Here is a 17,360-nt window from a genome sequence, read left to right as displayed (position 1 = left end):
AGATAAACTCAAATTAGCACTGAAGCTTGCAATCTAGCCAGTTCAATGAGCCTATAAAAAATAAAAAAAGTCTTTTGTAACAGGTGGAAAGGATTTAAATTTCACATGGAAATTACACTTTATAACATACAGTGGTGCCGTGAGCTCTATAACATCTTCGTCATCTTACTAAAAGGCAGGCCTAGAAATATGCATCCAAAAGTTAGCAGCCAGGGCCAAGGTTAGGGAAATATACTGTGCACAAAGCATACCAACAGCAAAGATTAGTGGTAAAATGTTCTAGGAGGCTTAAGTCCCTAGACAAGCAGCAATGTTCCAAGTAAACCACTGCACCTTACTCAGGGTATACTAATTAGTATACAAGCCCCTGTTCAGTCTAGCAGCGTGTGTCCCTCCAGCAAAGCAGCTAGTGAACCCTCAGAATGCCATTCAATGGACCTTTGGTATGCCCAACACCTGTCTTACAAATAAAGACTTAAAAAATATAAAAAAATGCCATTCATTCACCACTGCATGCTAAGCATGTGGTACAGGACCATCATGCCGCCTTCAATGCCCCAGTCAGTTTTTAGAAGCCGGCACCAACCATGATGCTTCCAGCTTGTGTCAGCACTAGTATCCCTCTGCCTCCATGTCCATAGCCCTGGTAGCTATGTCATTTTCAGTGGATATGGAGAAAAGTATTTGTCCAACTCTTTCTTGTGGGTAGAAACACAGTGGTTTTGTCACATCTGACATCTGTGCTCAGAAAGCATGGATACAGCTTGCAGTTTTCCCAGACTAATGAGAATAAACAATTATCGTTTTATATGCTTCTTTGCCACACTGGAAAAATGTCATATACTACTAGCAAGATGTTGGTCTGGAATTTCTGGAAACCAATTCAAAGCATTCCTGGACTTATTATTACAATGATAACTAAGGAGGTGAGACCTGGTCATGATACAGATGTTTAGAAGTGGCAGTAACATTTCTGATAAACTGTGGTAGAACCAAACTTCTTCTGTCTAAATACAGAACTCTTTTAGATAACTTAATAATGCAAATTAAATATTGAATGAGTTGTTTCCTTTGGCAACATCTTTACTTACCAATTGTTCATTTCATAGTGAAACTACTAGAGTATTTTAATAAATATATATATATATATATATATATATATATATATATATATATATATATATAAAAATTTCCAAGAGTCAATAGGTGGCACTCGGACGACTTGTAAGGACTCGATACAAACCAGTTGTCTGTCAACGTTTCAGAACCTTTAATAGTTCTTTTGTCAGGATAAAGCAGTAATACAGAAAACACACCTTGAATACATCTCACCAAGTGACGTCGCCGGAAGTCTGTGTTCAACACAGCTTGTTAGCGATAATTAAATGTGCACCAACCCATGTTGACACAATGAGTCATTGTGTCAACATGTTAGTCTGTTATGCTTCAATGCTGCATTTTCGTTAGGATTCCTCGATGTACATGAATTATATTCTTATTGTTGTTATTTGAACTTGAAGCTCATTACAGATAGCTATTCATTTTAATTGTAATTGGTAGTGGGTTGGTGCACATTTAAATATCGCTGACAAGCTGTGTTGAACACAGACTTCCGGCGACATCCCTTGGTGAGATGTATTTAAGGTGTGCTCTTTGTATTACTGCTTTATCCTGACGAAAGAACTATTAAAGGTTCTGAACAGATACAGACTGAGGGCTATATTTACAAAACGGTGGCTTTTGGAAGCCGACAATTCTCGGCGGGTTGGAGCTGAAAATTTAAAGCAACGGGACCATTCAGTGTACAGTAGGTCAGGCTTTACACTGAATAGGAGTGCTGCTTTAAATTTTTAGCCCCAAACCGCTGAGAAGCAGCAGCTTCCAAAAGCCGCTACTTTGTAAATACGACAAAGAGGTTCTTATACAGGTGGTGGCAAACAAGGAGGTGAAATCCAGAAAAAAAATTAAGTGATAGGAAAGAGCACTAGACGGGTGAACAGCAAGTTACAAAGTTTTAGATTTCAGCCGTCAACATCAGTACAAGAGACAGTCTGGTATATCCTGTAAGTGGGAAGGGATGGTATGTGTCTCGCTTCTCTAAGAAATCCTGAAACTCGAAGAGACATTCCTTAATTCATGTCCTTCTATAACACTAAACAGAAGCAATTTCTGGCTCCATTATTCTGGACTGTATAAGCTTGGATTTTGATAAACAATACATGTTTCATCCAGATGTGTCCAGCTGTTTATTATATTTTCTATTATGTTTCCCAATGCTAATGCAGAAGTATTCAAAGTTGGTATGCAAAAAATGCTTTCCCCTGCAAGTGGTGCTTTACTTCCCAACACTTCTAGCTAAGAAGGGTCAGAGTATTGTTTTAAATATTAATGCACCAAACTTTGTGCATGACGCAATCATGGTTTTTATTTTCCAACCTGTTAAATACAGAAAATAAAATAGTAATTTTTTTAATTAAAATATGCAAAAAGTAGGTCAGGCTTAAGTTTGGAACCTGCATAGGTTGTATGAACTTGTGCAGCTATAGTACTTCCTACTCCGAATCTCATTGAGGTGAAGCAGGAAACGATGTGCTGAGACGTATTAACATCTCGGACACCGAGATGTTAATACATCTGGGAGACACTGTTACCCTGTGGGTTAAAGGGGATGACACAAGGAGTAGACACTAAATAGTTAAACTACAAATATGCTCCAGTCCCCCTCTAAGGTCTCCCACCTCTCCAGAGCTCAGACCTCAGTCTTTAACCAACAAAGCCATATGGAGAAGTACGAAGAAGAGAAGTCTATCAAATACAGAATAAGTAACAGGGAGGAAACACAGTGTCCCTAGATGAATACCAAGGAATGAATTTTACAGTGATGGGTAATGTCTGGCTAAGCCAGTCATAAAATCTGTACGCCAATCAGCATAAAAGCAAAAATGCGCACCAAGGACCAGGATGACAGCCTTGCACCACTATCCGACCGAGGCTTTGTGGCTTGCCGCTCAAGAACCCACACTACTCTAGTATTAGCCCTTATGGCACTAACACCATTCCAGTGAAAAGAAAAAAAGTCATAATTGCATAGAACACCTGGACACTGGCCATCTCAAAGAGAAACCGATAAGCGGAGTAATCAGAGGCAGAAGGAGAACCTGTAATAAAAAGGAGAGTTATGGTAAAACTTACCTTCGTTAACTCTCTTTCTTCGAAGTCCATAGGGTCCACAGGGAGACATTGGGGTGTAGGTGGGACCTGGAGGACTGGACACCAACAGCAACGCTTTTCAATCCCAGGATGCTCTGGTCCTTCCCCCTATACCCTGCCCACAGCCTGAGGGCATTCAATTTTGTTAACAAGCCCAAGGCAGGAGCAGGATAGGAGAGAAGGAAGACTGGTACACTGAGGAATCACACTCTTACACAGAGAAGGAAACAAGTGACCAGGAGAAGAAACCCATAGAAGCTTGAAGGGTCAGGGACTTCGAAGAAAGTTAACGAAGGTAAGTTTTACCATAACTCCTTTTCTTCTTCAGGGTCCATAGGGCTCCACATGGAGACCATGGGGATGTCCCAAAGCAGTTGTTCAAGGACAGGAATGCTCCTGAACTGATAGGAGAACCATATGCCCGAAGGAAGCATCCTGAGAGGCAAATGTATCAAAGCCATAAAACCTAAGAAAGGTGCGGACAGAAGACCAGGTGGCCGCCTTGCAAAGCCGTTCACCAGAGGTGCCATGCCGGGCTGCCCACGAGGGACCCACAGAGCGAGTAGAACGAGCAGATACTGAAGCCGGCACAGGAAAGCCAGTCTGCGTGTAAGCCTGTGAGATAGTCATGCGAATCCATCTGGCCAGAGTCTGTTTGTTAGCTGGTCATCCCTTCTTGTGGAATCCATATAGGACAAAGAGGGAGTCCGATTTCCTGATTGAAATAGTGCGGTCCACATAGCTCTTCAGAGCACGGACCACATCCAACGAGGCCTCATCTGCCGAGAGGTTTGGTGAATGAAATGCCGGAACCACAATTCCTTCATTCAGGTGGAAGCGAGAAACCACCTTGGGAAGGAAACCTGGGCGTGTATGAAGAACAGCCCTGTCCTGATTAAATATTATAAAGAGGGAGCGACATGAGAGTGCCCCTAAATCCGATACCCTACGGGCAGATGTTATAGCCAGAAGAAACAGAATCTTCGCAGTGAGCCACTTGACATCCACTGATTCCAGGGGTTCGAATGGAGGTTCCTGGAGTGCTTGGAACACTACTGACAAATCCCATGGAGCCACAGGAGGGACAAAGGGAGGTTGTATATGTAGAACACCTTGCATGAAGGTGTGAACATTTGGTATAGTAGCAATTCTGTGTTGAAACCAAATAGACAAAGCAGAGACCTGGCACTTTCAGAAATGCTAGGTTTCGGCCTAGATCCAGTCCAGCCTGAAGAAAGGCAATAAACTTAAGAAATCTTAAAAGACATGTGGGACATAGGGCCTGATTCAGAGCCGTACGCTATTTGCGGACGGTCGTTCTGAAAAAGGGGCTGGCTATTTAAATGAAGTGCTCGCTCTTTGAGGTCTGTTGACGCCTCTAAGTCTGAACGAGCGAACAAGACCTGCGGCCGCTATTTTGATAAAAACACCCCCTGGCCGCTCGCATCATACGTCATCTCCGGTATTTATTAGATTAATCGAGTACATCAAACGGCGTCTGAACTGCTCGCTATTCTTGTGGTAGCATTTTCCTACCGCAATCATGCGAGCAGTTCTGGCTAAAAGACAACCAAGTGACGTGGCCGATGACGCTGCTTTGTTAATTATGCACTCCCATTAAACGCCCGTTTTGACCGTTTGGCACGCCTGCGTTCGGATGTCCACTCCCCCGTTTTCAAGCACCTTCCCCTGTTACCACCCACAAACGCCTCATCCTGTCACTCAAATTAGCAGGCATTCGCTATTTTGCGAGCACATGAATTTCGACTGCACTGACTGGTTTGCGCATGCGTATTACGAGCCGTACGCATGCGCAGTTGTGTGAACATCGTTCGGAACGAACGAGCGGCCGCTTACGAGCGGCTCTGAATCAGGTCCATAGTTTCTTGGAGCACACCATTGGAAATTTGTATGCCATATTCTGTGGTAAATCCAGGCCGAGGCTGGTTTACGTGCTCAGAGCATGGTCTGAACCACGGTGCAGGAGAAACCCTTAGCAGTTAGGAGGGATGTCTCAAGATCCAAGCCGTTAAAGACAGACGGGTCTACTCTTAGAGGAAGTTGAAGAAGAACATCTATGAAGAGCCTTTGAAGACAAGAGTACCAATGACGTCTGGGCCAAGCTGGAGCTATGAATAGGACTGCGCCCCCCTCCTGTCTGATCTTTTGAAGCACTTGAGGAAGTAGGGATATTGGAGGGAAAAAGATATGCCAAATAGAAGTTCCATTTCACAGACAATGCATCTATGAAGGCCACACCAGTGTACTGTTTTCTGGCTCCATAAATTTGAAGTTTGTTGTTGTGTCTTGAGGCCATGAGATACACTTCCGGAAGACCCTATTTGTCCACTAGAAGCTGAAGGACTTCTGGATGTAAAGACCATTCTCCTGCATGCACGTCGTGACGGCTGAGGAAATCCACTTCCCAATTGAGAATCCCTGGAATGAACACTGCGGAGATGGCTGGGAGATGGCGCTTGGCCCATTTGAGAATATGGGACACTTTTGTCATTGCTGACTGACTTTGAGTGCCCCCTTGGTGATTGAGGTAGGCCACAGTCGTGGCGTTGTCAGACTGTACTTTTACCGGCTTGTTTTTCTAGAATATTCTGAGCCAGAGTGAGAGCACTGTAGATGGCTCAAAGTTCCAGGATGTTGATTGGTAACACTGCCTCCAGTGGGGACCATAGGCCCTGGAAGGAGTGCTGGCTGGTTACTGCTCCCCACCATCGGAGGCTTGCGTCCATGGTAAGGAGAGTCCAGTCCAGGATCCAAAAGGGACGACCCTTGTACAAATGGGAAGTCTGTAGATACTGGGCTAGGGACAGGAGAACCTCTGGGGGGAGGCTCATCGTCTGGAATTTAAACAGATGGGATAGTCCATTCCACCTGCAGAGGATCAGGTGTTGTAGGGGCCTGGAGTGAAACTGGGCAAACTCCACCATGTCGAAGGTGGACACCATTGATCCCAAGACCTGCATTGCAGAGTGATTTGACACTCGGCGATTGTGGGAGCAGTCTGTGCTGGATTTTGTCAACCACTGGCGGTTACACTGGAGATCGTCCACACGTAGGAAATGCTGTGTAGTAAGGGGGAATCCTCTGTGTAGTAGGAGGATTCCCCCTTACTACACAGCATTTCCTGCTTGTGGACGATCTCCAGTGGAACCGCCAGCTGGTTTGTTTGCAGCCGCTATTTGTTCTCCGCGGCATCACTGCAGAGAGGCATCGGCGTTCTTATTTTAGCTGGGCGGTACTGTCAAGTGAGCAGAGATGAGGGGAGATTGAGGGACTACAGATTCCAAATACCCCTGCTCCAACACCCGCTCACTTTAACTGGAGAAACCAGCTCCCATTAAATACAGCGGCGCTGCACCGCTTGATCTGTATTAAGGGCAGCTGAGGATAACATATCAGCGCAACAGGAGCCAAGGGAGACGGTATGATTGTTTGTCCCTAGCCATACTTGCTATAGCATTAACCTATTTCACTGGAGAAATTGGCATCTTATTTTGCTCACCGCAACGCTATATTACCTGACCTGTACAACGGATAGGTATTACGTCAACACAGCGTTTTTTCAATATTCGGCTGGCAAGTCAGTACATGGCATTTAACTGTTGTATGGAGGACACATGATCAATATTCTAATTGGACTGCTCTGGGCATTTCACCTTCTGTATTGATGTCAAATATTCATGCCATATCATGCACAAGTAGCAAAGTGGTTTTTAGTTTAGATATATATGCTCAATAGAGGTTTATTGTTTTGTGTATTGTATATTTTGACTAATGTGTGTTGTATTTGTCTGTAGATTATGTGTATTTTTAATTGTGAACAAATATCAGATTAAAAATTAATATATTAACAAATTAGTACAAATTTCCTATTTTGGAGCCATGACTGATTTATGTATGCATGTGAAGTCTGCTATCTTGCAGTAGATTCCTTTATATTAGCGCAGTCTGATACAAATTGCATAACCACAAGAATAACAAAAAAAAACGTATGATACAGTGCAGTGAACACCCTGGATAATATGGCACAGTGTAGCGTGCAACCGCGCTATAAATTATGTGATAGCCCTCACAAGTATCTGGGAAATGTGAGGTACAATGAACTCCCTATACCTTAGTATGTCAGGGTATAGTAGAATAAAGAGAAATGTATACGCTGTACAGTATAGCAAGTAGAGATTAGCTCTAGCACAAGTCACATACAAATGCAAAAAAACATTACATGTTTGCAATGGGCACTAAAATCAACTACACAGGCCACAGTGGCTGGTAGGATATAGCGCTGTATGACCTGGCCAGTGGGAGAGGTATACAGGGAGACTCGACTCTTTCCCGGAGACCTGCTTGCAGAAAATGGCTGCCGCGCGTCTCTGGGGATGCGGAGGGTGAGGGAGGTGCAGCCCAGGGAACACAAAGACTGCAGTGGAATTTTGCCCTGGACTGGGGGAGGGGCTGCAGGGAGAGTGCTTCTCCCCTTGCTGACATTAACCACTGGGTCCACTGGCCTCCTTATATATTCCCTGCACCAGTATGTTATATGCCCCGGTGGTCAAGTGTAGTCATGGGCGCACCAGTGTCCACATCAGCGCCTCTGCTCTGTCTCCTGAGACCAGAGGCAAGACTACGTAACAATGCGGGTCCCCGCAGATGGGGTTCCGCCTTACCTGTCCCCTGAATTCCGGGCTGCAGTCCAGGGTCCGAAGACCCTGCTAGCTAGTTCCCCTCTGAGACCCGCCGGGAGTACCTAGCACAGACTTGGAGTCACGGTGCCTCGGCCGGAGGACATCCTGGTGCTGCTCGCCCGTTATAGTAAAAAAAAAAAAAAAAAATAGCAATAAATTAAATCAAAATAAAATAATGGTGGTCTAGCTCCTGCCGGACACCAACGAAACTAAAGTGCCCTCAGGCTGTGGGCAGGGGTATAGGGGGAAGGACCGGAGCATCCTGGGATTGAAAAGCTTTGCTGTTGGTGTCCGGTCCTCCAGGTCCCACCTACACCCCAATGTCTCCCTTTGGAGCCCTATGGACCCTGAAGAAGAAGGGAATCAATATTCCACCAACTACAGAAACAAAATTAAAGCCCCCTGGAAGACTTTAAAAAGTGTCAAAGCCCAAGGAGGAACAAGTGCCAAATGGGTCCCATACCATACATGATGGTCTGCCCAGCAGAAAACCAGGCCAGTCTGTCTAGGAATTGGACAGACAAAGGATCCAAGGCAACCCACAACACAAAAGGAAGCTGAGTAAACAGAAACCCAAGGAAAAAGCAGCAGTAGCCTGAAAAACTGAATGGACCACTGTCCAAGAAGACCACAATCTGGAAAAGGCTGGGCCTCAATGGCTCCATCAATCAACCTAATCAAGGCAATCCGGAAAAGGCTGGTCCTCAACGGCTCCATCAATCAACCTGATCAAGGCTATCTGGGAACAGAACTAGTCGAGTCATAGAAAAATCTCCGTAAGGAAACCTCAGGGAGACTGTATTATTAAACCCAAAACTGCAATAATGCATCTCAGGAGCAGGCGGGCGCATGCGGAGGGTGCAGCAGACACCCTCGAAACCATGGATGGAAACCGGAATCTCTAGGAAAAAGACCATTTAGGCTTCAGCATGAACCCATCCGCCAAGACAAGCTTCTGACAGAGACAAGTGCGAACGCAGGTGAGCAGTCCACCACAGAACTAAAAGCTATTTGCATTGTGGCAAAACAGGTACCAGCTGATCACAGTATCCGACCAGAAGTCCCAAGAAAATCAGACACTAGAGCCAGTGCAGGTTTGAAAACTTGGTAGGGCATCTGTTGGCTTGTTCACGGTTTCATAGTAAGAAAAGCCAACAGACGCCTTCTGGGTACCTTTATTATCTTACCTGTCAATACTAATTATGAAAAATTCACACTTGATCCAGCAGGAATAAAAAGACATCCGGCTAGCCACAGGTTACCAATACTCCTTCACTATTGGAAGAACAGATTGCTCCGTTAAAGGCCTTGAAATCGAATATGACCTAGACTGTATCAGAGGTCCAAGATGGAGATTATATAGCGGCGAGTTCCACTCTATTTTTCCAATAATATAAGGTACAGCACTGGCTCTACTTGCTGTTGAGCCTTCATCCATATATACTTCTTAAACGGTCCAATATATAAACATCTTTAACAGTTGGTATCTCTGTAAATATCCATTTTAAATGTGCAACCCTAGACTCTTAAACGCAGTTTACCTGGTCACTATCGTTTTGTGAAAACTTGTTGAATTCTATGATTATTGAATACCATGCAAAACTAGATCTGAAATTAGCTACACGTCTATACATAGTTGAAACAGATCTATATTTTAGTGCATTTGATTCATTTTTGTGATAATTTGGAGAATCCTGACTAATTACTAATGTATTGGCACGGATGTGTTTTCATGGATAACTGCTAGACTGCATACTTATAGTCACGGCTGTACTCATTGTGTCTTATAAAGCTTGAGGAATATTGCATTACAACATTCTATCTGCACCAACTGAGGATTATTGCAACAATGATTTATATATGCAACTAATGTATCATTCCTTTGGTTTTTAACCTTTACACCATTTTCTAATTTTTCTGGTCTATATACTTTAGTCATTGTGTAATAAATTGCTTTTAATTTGAACTAATTACATCTCCTGACATTGTATAATCATAAGACCTCTGAGTGCATCTCTTCCTTTGTAATACATTTGCAAATAGAGAGCTCACATCTCTCCTAAGATATAGTCATTGGTTACACACAGCTGAATACATCAGCACTGTGTACTTAGGGCCTGATTCAGCAAGGATCGCTGATACGAATGTGGCTGCAAACGCGCACGCAGGTCTGCCGCGAAAGTACGCTAATGCTTGTAATGACAAAGCACTCGCACAGACAATATCCAGACGCCCACTTCCCCTCTCTCAGATAAATACCTTGCAAACCTCCTCAAACATTGGAAACATCGAGTACCATCGACCTCTCACGCAGACTTACTGCAGCCCTGACCTTACCTAGAAATTGCTAACCTCGTTGCACGCAGTGAGAGCTCAAGTTGCGTATGCCATCGCAGTGGCTAATTTATGCATGCCCCTGCAACAGCGTTCATACGCACTGGCACACCTGCCTTTCTCTGACCCCCCCCCCCATCACAACTCCAAACGGTACTTCCTGTCAATCACTCTGCGATGGGTCTGCGCACTGTGATGCATGCGCAGTGAATCCTTGCTGAATCAGGCCCTTAGTACAGTTTTCTTAGGTGCAGTAATCCATAAAACAATGAAACCTAAATCTCTCTGGGGAAAAGAAAAATGAACCTTGCTCTAAGACACTAAATAAAAGACAGTGGTCTAGGGATGGCCATCGACGATTACCAACTATTGATGGTTAGACGATGGCCATTGGTTTTGCCATCAATGGTGGAGATGCAATGGCTCCCTGCCATCAATAACACAGAGCCCCGCAATGGTTTTTCGGCCCATTTCCTGGTGCCGGGACAGGGAGCCTAGCTCCGCCTGCAAAACACCCCCCCACAACAGCCACCAACAAAGACCCGCCCCCAAATCCAGCACACTACCCATTGACTAACAGGGTAACGCCAAGCCTTGATAAAGAGCATCTACCAGCTTGAAACGCATTGGCCTAGGAACAGTGCCTGCACCGCATCAGGAGAATACCTGCCCATCTGGAGTTGCCTTTGGAGCCTATGCAGGGTACTCAGGAGGTGCCTAGCATTTTTACCACCTGCGGCTCCAACACCTCAGCTGGGTAGGATCACTCCAATTTCTATTTATATCAGGACAGTTATATCATTTTCACTTTACCTAAAGACTGTAAGTGCTAATTATACGCTGCCTCAGACACATGCACTTTATTTTTAACACATAAGTGCTGATTTAACGCTATAGAAAGAGCCACTCAAAGAAACATTTTTACAATTCATGTATTTTTCGTGTGTTTGAAAAATCATTTGTATTTTAATTAACCTTCTGCATGTTTTATGTTTTATGTATTCTCTGCATGTTTTAGATCTATACAATTGAAATTGTTTTAATTTACCATTGGTGAGAGTGCATTATATAGCGCCAAGAGGGTCAGAATTTCAGTCTCTTTATAGCTTATATTACTGCAGAAAAATAGGGTAACCTTGTAGGCTGCAATATTGCGCTAAGGGCATACCACAACATATATTTTTTTCAAGTGTAGTATAGTGCCTGGTGAAAAAAGTACCATCGCAGACACTCCCCAACTTAATACAAGTAACGCTGCATGGTGTATTAAAGAAAAAAAAAAGTACATTTATCGGAGAATAACTGCCCCATGTTATTGTATAATGTTGTACCACACAATAATGTTTGGATTTTAAGTGAGTAAACCAATGAAAACACTCATGCTTCCACTGCATCATTTCAGCCTCCGCAAAGGACAAGAACAATAAAATCAATATCTCATGCTTACCAAACATTATAATAAGTTGGAAGACACTGACCTTGATCCCCTGGAGAGGGGCATTAAATTGTAGAAATAATACACCAATGACAGAATGAGCTCACACACTATATCTGGCTCCTAGAAAGGAAAGAGGAGAAACATTCAGGGCATCACTGATGGCTGTCCAAGAGGCAAGGTTACAAGCTTCACAGACGATAATGAATGGCTGTGTGGTGTGTCAACAGAAAATAGGCCATATGCCCCATTGTTTCTTGGTTAAAGTCAAACATGTCAGCAAATAGTCATAATGATAACTGCAAGGTTTGATGTAAATAAATCTGCCTCAGTCTTATTTTCAATAATACAATATGGGAATATAATAGCTTCAGCAGTGCATTAATGGATCCTTTCTCCATTACACAACACAATGAAACCAGATAATACAAACCTAAAGTGAATGCAGAACTAGAAATATGACCATACTTTCCAGTCACCTTGGAAATGAAGAGAGCAGGCATGATCCAATTTCTGAAATAATGAATGGCTTACATTTATATATACAGTATGTATCCCGAGCTTTCCGTTTTGGCACAGCGTTCTTAGTCAATAGGTCATTAAAAGAACATTAAATCAAAGAAAAATTGGGAGCAGTATAAAAATCTCTCATATTACTAACATATCTATATATAAATGCAAACCAACATATCCAATTTGGACGTGGAAGTCAAGGAATTAAAGTAAATAACTTAAATCCAATATGATGATCAATCCATTGTTTCAGTCATTTCTTAAATTCTATCAGGCATATGAGAGATCTGTCAGGTAGACAACAAATCAAACAAGCTTAATAGCTAGATGATACAGTATAGGAGATGATGCATTGTATATGATACAATATAGGTCTTGTTAATATAAGTATCATGCTATTTATTTGCAATTGCTTTTTGATTTTTAAGGTCATATTTTCAGTACTAATTTGGTCCAGATTGTGAGTCTACTTTATTGTTTCCACAAATGACATACTATTGTGGTGCCTGATAGAACAGTGGTCTTAAATAACTGGTTTAGGACACAATAAGCAATATACAGCAGCTTTTGTTTTTCCACACTGCTTGGCTACGGGTCATGTAACCAACCATGCAACAATGGGAACATGCATACTTGTGCCGCATCTTGTTGTTGTCCAGTTGCTAAGGTGTATGCTTATTTTTCTTTATCCCAGCAAGGTGGACACATTGTTGGCCTACAGGTAATGGTACAGGTGTTTTCATTAACTAGTTCTGGAACCAATACAGATATACAAGGTATTATTTGTAGTTCTTTAAGTTGCTGTACTTGATAAAAAAAAAGATGATGTAGCACCTGAACAGCTTTTAGGTTTTACATTTAGGGCCGATGACGTAATTTCGCCTGCTGGAAACTTTCCGCCTAATTCAATTGCAATGACTTTTCGCCCAAGCGGAAAGTAAATGCATTCAGATAGGCAGAAAAGATTCGCCTCTGAAAGGAGGCGGAAAAAAGTGCAGTTTTGGAACGCAAAGTTGTGTGATCCCTGTGCAGTGTTAGGATAGTCCCCCAAAAGTTAAAACTGCTTAAAAAAAAAAAAAAATTAGAAAGCCCCCAAAAAGTACTTTCGTTTTGGGGGTGAAAAAGTGTAAAGTTGGGGGACAAACATAAAAACTAGCGAAAGAGACTCCGGGGGTGTCCCCAAGTATGCCCCAGGAGTTTTTTTCTTTGCAGGTATTTGTGGCAGGTAGTTTTTCCATGTTTCTTCAAACTTCACTTTAGCAACTTTTAAATATGCTAGCCCTCATTTTCAGGTACCCCAAATTTGCTGGGACTAGTTATCTTGAAGAAAAAATATTGCTAAATGCTATTCTTCACCCCATATGCAAATACGCTAAATAGCACCGATTTAGACCATTTAAGTACCCCAAATACCTTCAGCAGGGCTATTCGGGGGTATCCATAGTGATCCCCCATGTCAGTGCATCTTTTGGGGGGTGTCAGGCTGCTTTCCCCAAATCTGACAGGCCTTTTCGCCGATCTAAGTTTTGCCAGGACGCGTTCTCGCATCCTTTGCAGTTGAATAGGGCAAATTGCGGGGGACGAGCGAGATACTTATCCAGAGGCAAAACTGGCGATGACAGCGAAAAGTCCGGCATGCGAAAAGTCCGGGACTTTTCGCCGTCAATTGAATACGGGCCTTAATGTTAATTGTTTAAAGTCATCAATCTAGTTGGATGGACTGTTTTCACTATATACATAAACTGATGCACTGGTCCATCCTCCCTATACCCCGCGACTGAGCCAGAGGCACCTCAGTTGGTAAGTAGCCAAAGGCTGGTGGAGTAAAGAGAGAAGGAAGACTGGAACACTCAAGATTCACACTCACAGAGAAGGAGACGGGAAACCGGTGACCAGTGAGATAGCCCATATGAAGCAAGGTGCGTCAGGGTGGGAAACCCTTTGGACCCTATGAACTTCGAAGAAAGAGTTAAAGGTAAATTCTTACCATAACTCTCATTTTCTTCTTCAGGGTCCATAGGCTCCACAGGGAGACCTTGGGGATGTCCCAAAGCAGTCCTTTTAAGGGTGGGGACGCTCCTGCACTGAGAGGAGAATCCGGCGCCCAAAGGAAATATCCTGAGAGTACCAAATGCATAGAACCTTAGAAAGGTCTGAATGGAAGACTTACAAAGCTCAACAGCCAAGGCGCCACGGCGAGCCACCCACGAGGGGCCCACAAACCGAGTAGAATGAGCCTTAACAGAAGCCCGAACAGGCAGGCCTGCCTGTGTGTAAGCCTCTGAGATAGTCATATACGAAGCCATCTAGCCAATGATTGCTTATTGGCTGGCTATCCCTTCTTGTGAAATCCGAAGAGCACGAACAAAGAGTCTGATTTCCGAAGGGAACTGGTACGGTCCACATAAATCTTGAAAGCACGGACCACGTCCAATGAGGGCTCTCCTGACGAGAGGTCTGGCGATTGAAAGACCGGTAATATAATTTCCTTATTAATATGGAAATTAGAAACCACTTTAGGAAGGAACTCAGGGCCTGATTCAGAGCCGAACGCTCTGACCAGAGCGCTCGCTCTGAATCAGGGCCCTCCTCCCTAAAAATGGAGCGGCCTCTTGGACGCTCGCATAGCTGTGGGTTACCACCCACAGCTTATGCGAGCGTCCATGATGATGGTCGCGATGGTCAAGACCATCGCGACCATCGGGCTTGCGACGAGACCCTGCGGTAGGGTCTCACTGCCGCAAGCCCTGGAGTGATTTTGGCTCTATCAGAGCCAAAATCACTCCCACTGACATCACTACTGATGTCAGTGGGGCCGGACTTAGACGGTAGGCGTTCCCATGGGAACGCCTCTGTCTGGCAGCCACGCCCCCGGCACGCCCACCAAAGGGGGCGTGCTGTCAGTCACCATCGACAGCTCGCGCATGCGCACGACGGAGCTCCCTCCGTCATGTGCATGCGCATTCGGCCAACATCGACCCGCTTGTGAGCGTCCTTCGCTCGCGAGCGGGTCTGAATCTGGCCCTCAGGGCGAGTGTGAAGCACAGCCCTGTCCTGTTGAAATAACAGAAAGGGGTACGGCAGGAGAGCGCCCCCAATTCTGACACACTCCTGGCAGATGCAGTTGCCAAAAGAAAAAGTCTTAGCCGTTAACCACTTCAATTCCACTGAATCTAGTGGCGGACGCTGGAGGACCCGAAGAACTACTGCCAAATCCCAAGGAGCCACAGGAGGGACAAAAGGAGGTTGAATCCGGAGATCACCCTAGAGAAAGGTGTAGATATACGGAAGCGGAGCAACCACAGACAGTGCAGAGACATGAACCTTCAGCAAGGCCAGGCGTAGGCCTAGGTCCAATCCAGCTTGGAGGAATGCCAGTATTAAAATACAAAACACTTGAGGGTCGTAATCTCTTGTACGACACCACTAGAAATATGTATGCCACACACTGTGGTAGATCCTGGCGGAGGCAGGCTTACGCGCTCTCAGCACTGTGTTGATGACTGAGCTAGAGAATCCTTTGAACCTTAGGAGAGGTGTCTCAAGAGCCACGCCATCAAAGATAGACTATCCAGGTCTGGGTAAAGACAAGGACCCTGAGACAACAGGTCCGGACGTTGAGGCAAAAGAAACTGAGTGTCAATGGAGAGACTCCGAAGATCTGAGTACCAATGATGTCTGGGCCAAGCTGGAGCCACCAGCAGGGCAGTGCCTCAGTCTTGCTTGAACTTCCGATGAACCCAAGGAAGCAGGGAGACTGGAGGAAATAGGTACGCAAACTGGAAGGCCCATTTCACTGCAAGAGCATCCACTAGGCTTGCTTTGGCGTCTCTTGTGATTGTGTCAGGAGGCCATGAGGTCCACCTCTGAGAGACCCCATTTGTCCACTAGGAGTTGAAACACCTCATGGTGAAGAGACAATTCCCCTGGATGCATGTCGTGATGGCTGAGGAAGTCCGCTTACCAATTGAGAACTCCCGGAATGAACACTGCCGAAATGGCAGGGAGATGAGATTCTGCCCATGTCAGAATGCGTGACACTTCTGTCATTGCTGCCCGACTTAGAGTGCCTCCTTGATGGTTGATTTAAGCCACTGTGGTGGCGTTGTCGGACTGAACCTGCACGGCTTTTCCGTGAAGACTGATTTGCCAACATGAGGGCCCTGTACACAGCCCGAAGTTCCAATGTTGATTGGAAGGATTGCTTCGACCACTGTCCAACGACCCTGAAATGAGTGCGGACCGATCACTGCGCCCCAGCCCCGGAGACTGGCGACCGTTGTTAGAAGTACCCAGTCCGGGATCCAAAAGGAGTGACCCTTGGTAAGATGAGATGTCAGAAGCCAAGACAGAGACAGACGCACCTCCGGAGAGAGCACCATCATCTGAGTCTTGATCCGGTGGGGTAATCAGTTCCACCTGGAGAGGATCAGCCCCTGCAGGGGTCTTGAATGGAACCGAGCATATTCCACCATGTTGAATGTGAACACCATTGATCCTAGAACCTGCATCACCAAGTGTACTGACACCCGGCGACTGGGAAGGCACCTGCGCACTCAAAGTTGCAGCATGGAGATCTTTTCCAGAGTTAGAAAGATTCTCTGCTGGTGAGAATCCATAAGGGCTCCCAAATGAACCATCCTCTGTGAGGGAATTAGGGAGGACTTTACCCAATTGATCAACCACCCGTGCGCTTGTAGACAAGCGATTGTCAGGCGTAGGTGGTGTTGAAGTACCTCCGGAGAACCTTCCAGTAAGAGGAGGTCGTCCAGGTATGGTAGGAGTCGTATACCCTGACTACGCAGATGGGCTGCCATAACTTTGGTAAAGACCCTTGGAGCCGTGGATAGACCAAAGGGCAGTGGCCGAAACTGGGTGCTGGTGCAGAATAGCAAACCGTAGATAATGCTGGTGAGAAGGCGTTATGGGGATATGCAGGTAAGCATCCTGAATGTCCAGGGATACCATGTAATTCCAAGGTTCCATAGCCAGTATGATGGAACGTAAAGTTTCCATCCTGAACTTGGGCACCAATGAACTTGTTCAGAGATTTGAGGTTGAGGATAGGCCGATGAGACCCATTCGGCTTCTGAACCAGAAACAGAGTAGAATAATAACTAGTCTCTCGTTGAGATAGTGGAACTGGTACAATTACCCCTGCTTTCAGC

The 17,360-nt window shown here is 44.9% G+C and overlaps 1 protein-coding gene across 2 annotated transcripts in view; it reads right to left on the bottom strand.

Moving 5' to 3' along the window:
- Positions 1-17,360, bottom strand: part of TTC13 (tetratricopeptide repeat domain 13) — a 127,224-nt gene that overhangs the window by 5,348 nt on the left and 104,516 nt on the right. For both annotated transcript variants that reach the window (XM_088474407.1, XM_088474408.1), the window contains exon 20: positions 11,723-11,802. In XM_088474407.1, the coding sequence (XP_088330533.1) occupies positions 11,723-11,802 (80 nt within the window). The remainder of the gene's footprint in view (positions 1-11,722; positions 11,803-17,360) is intronic.

Source organism: Taudactylus pleione, unplaced genomic scaffold (genome assembly GCF_031769625.1).
Source record: "Taudactylus pleione unplaced genomic scaffold, aTauple2 ptg000154l, whole genome shotgun sequence".
Classification (NCBI taxonomy): Eukaryota; Metazoa; Chordata; class Amphibia; order Anura; family Myobatrachidae; genus Taudactylus; species Taudactylus pleione.
Note: the sequence above shows the minus strand (reverse complement) of the source record. Positions and strands in the feature narration are given on the sequence as shown.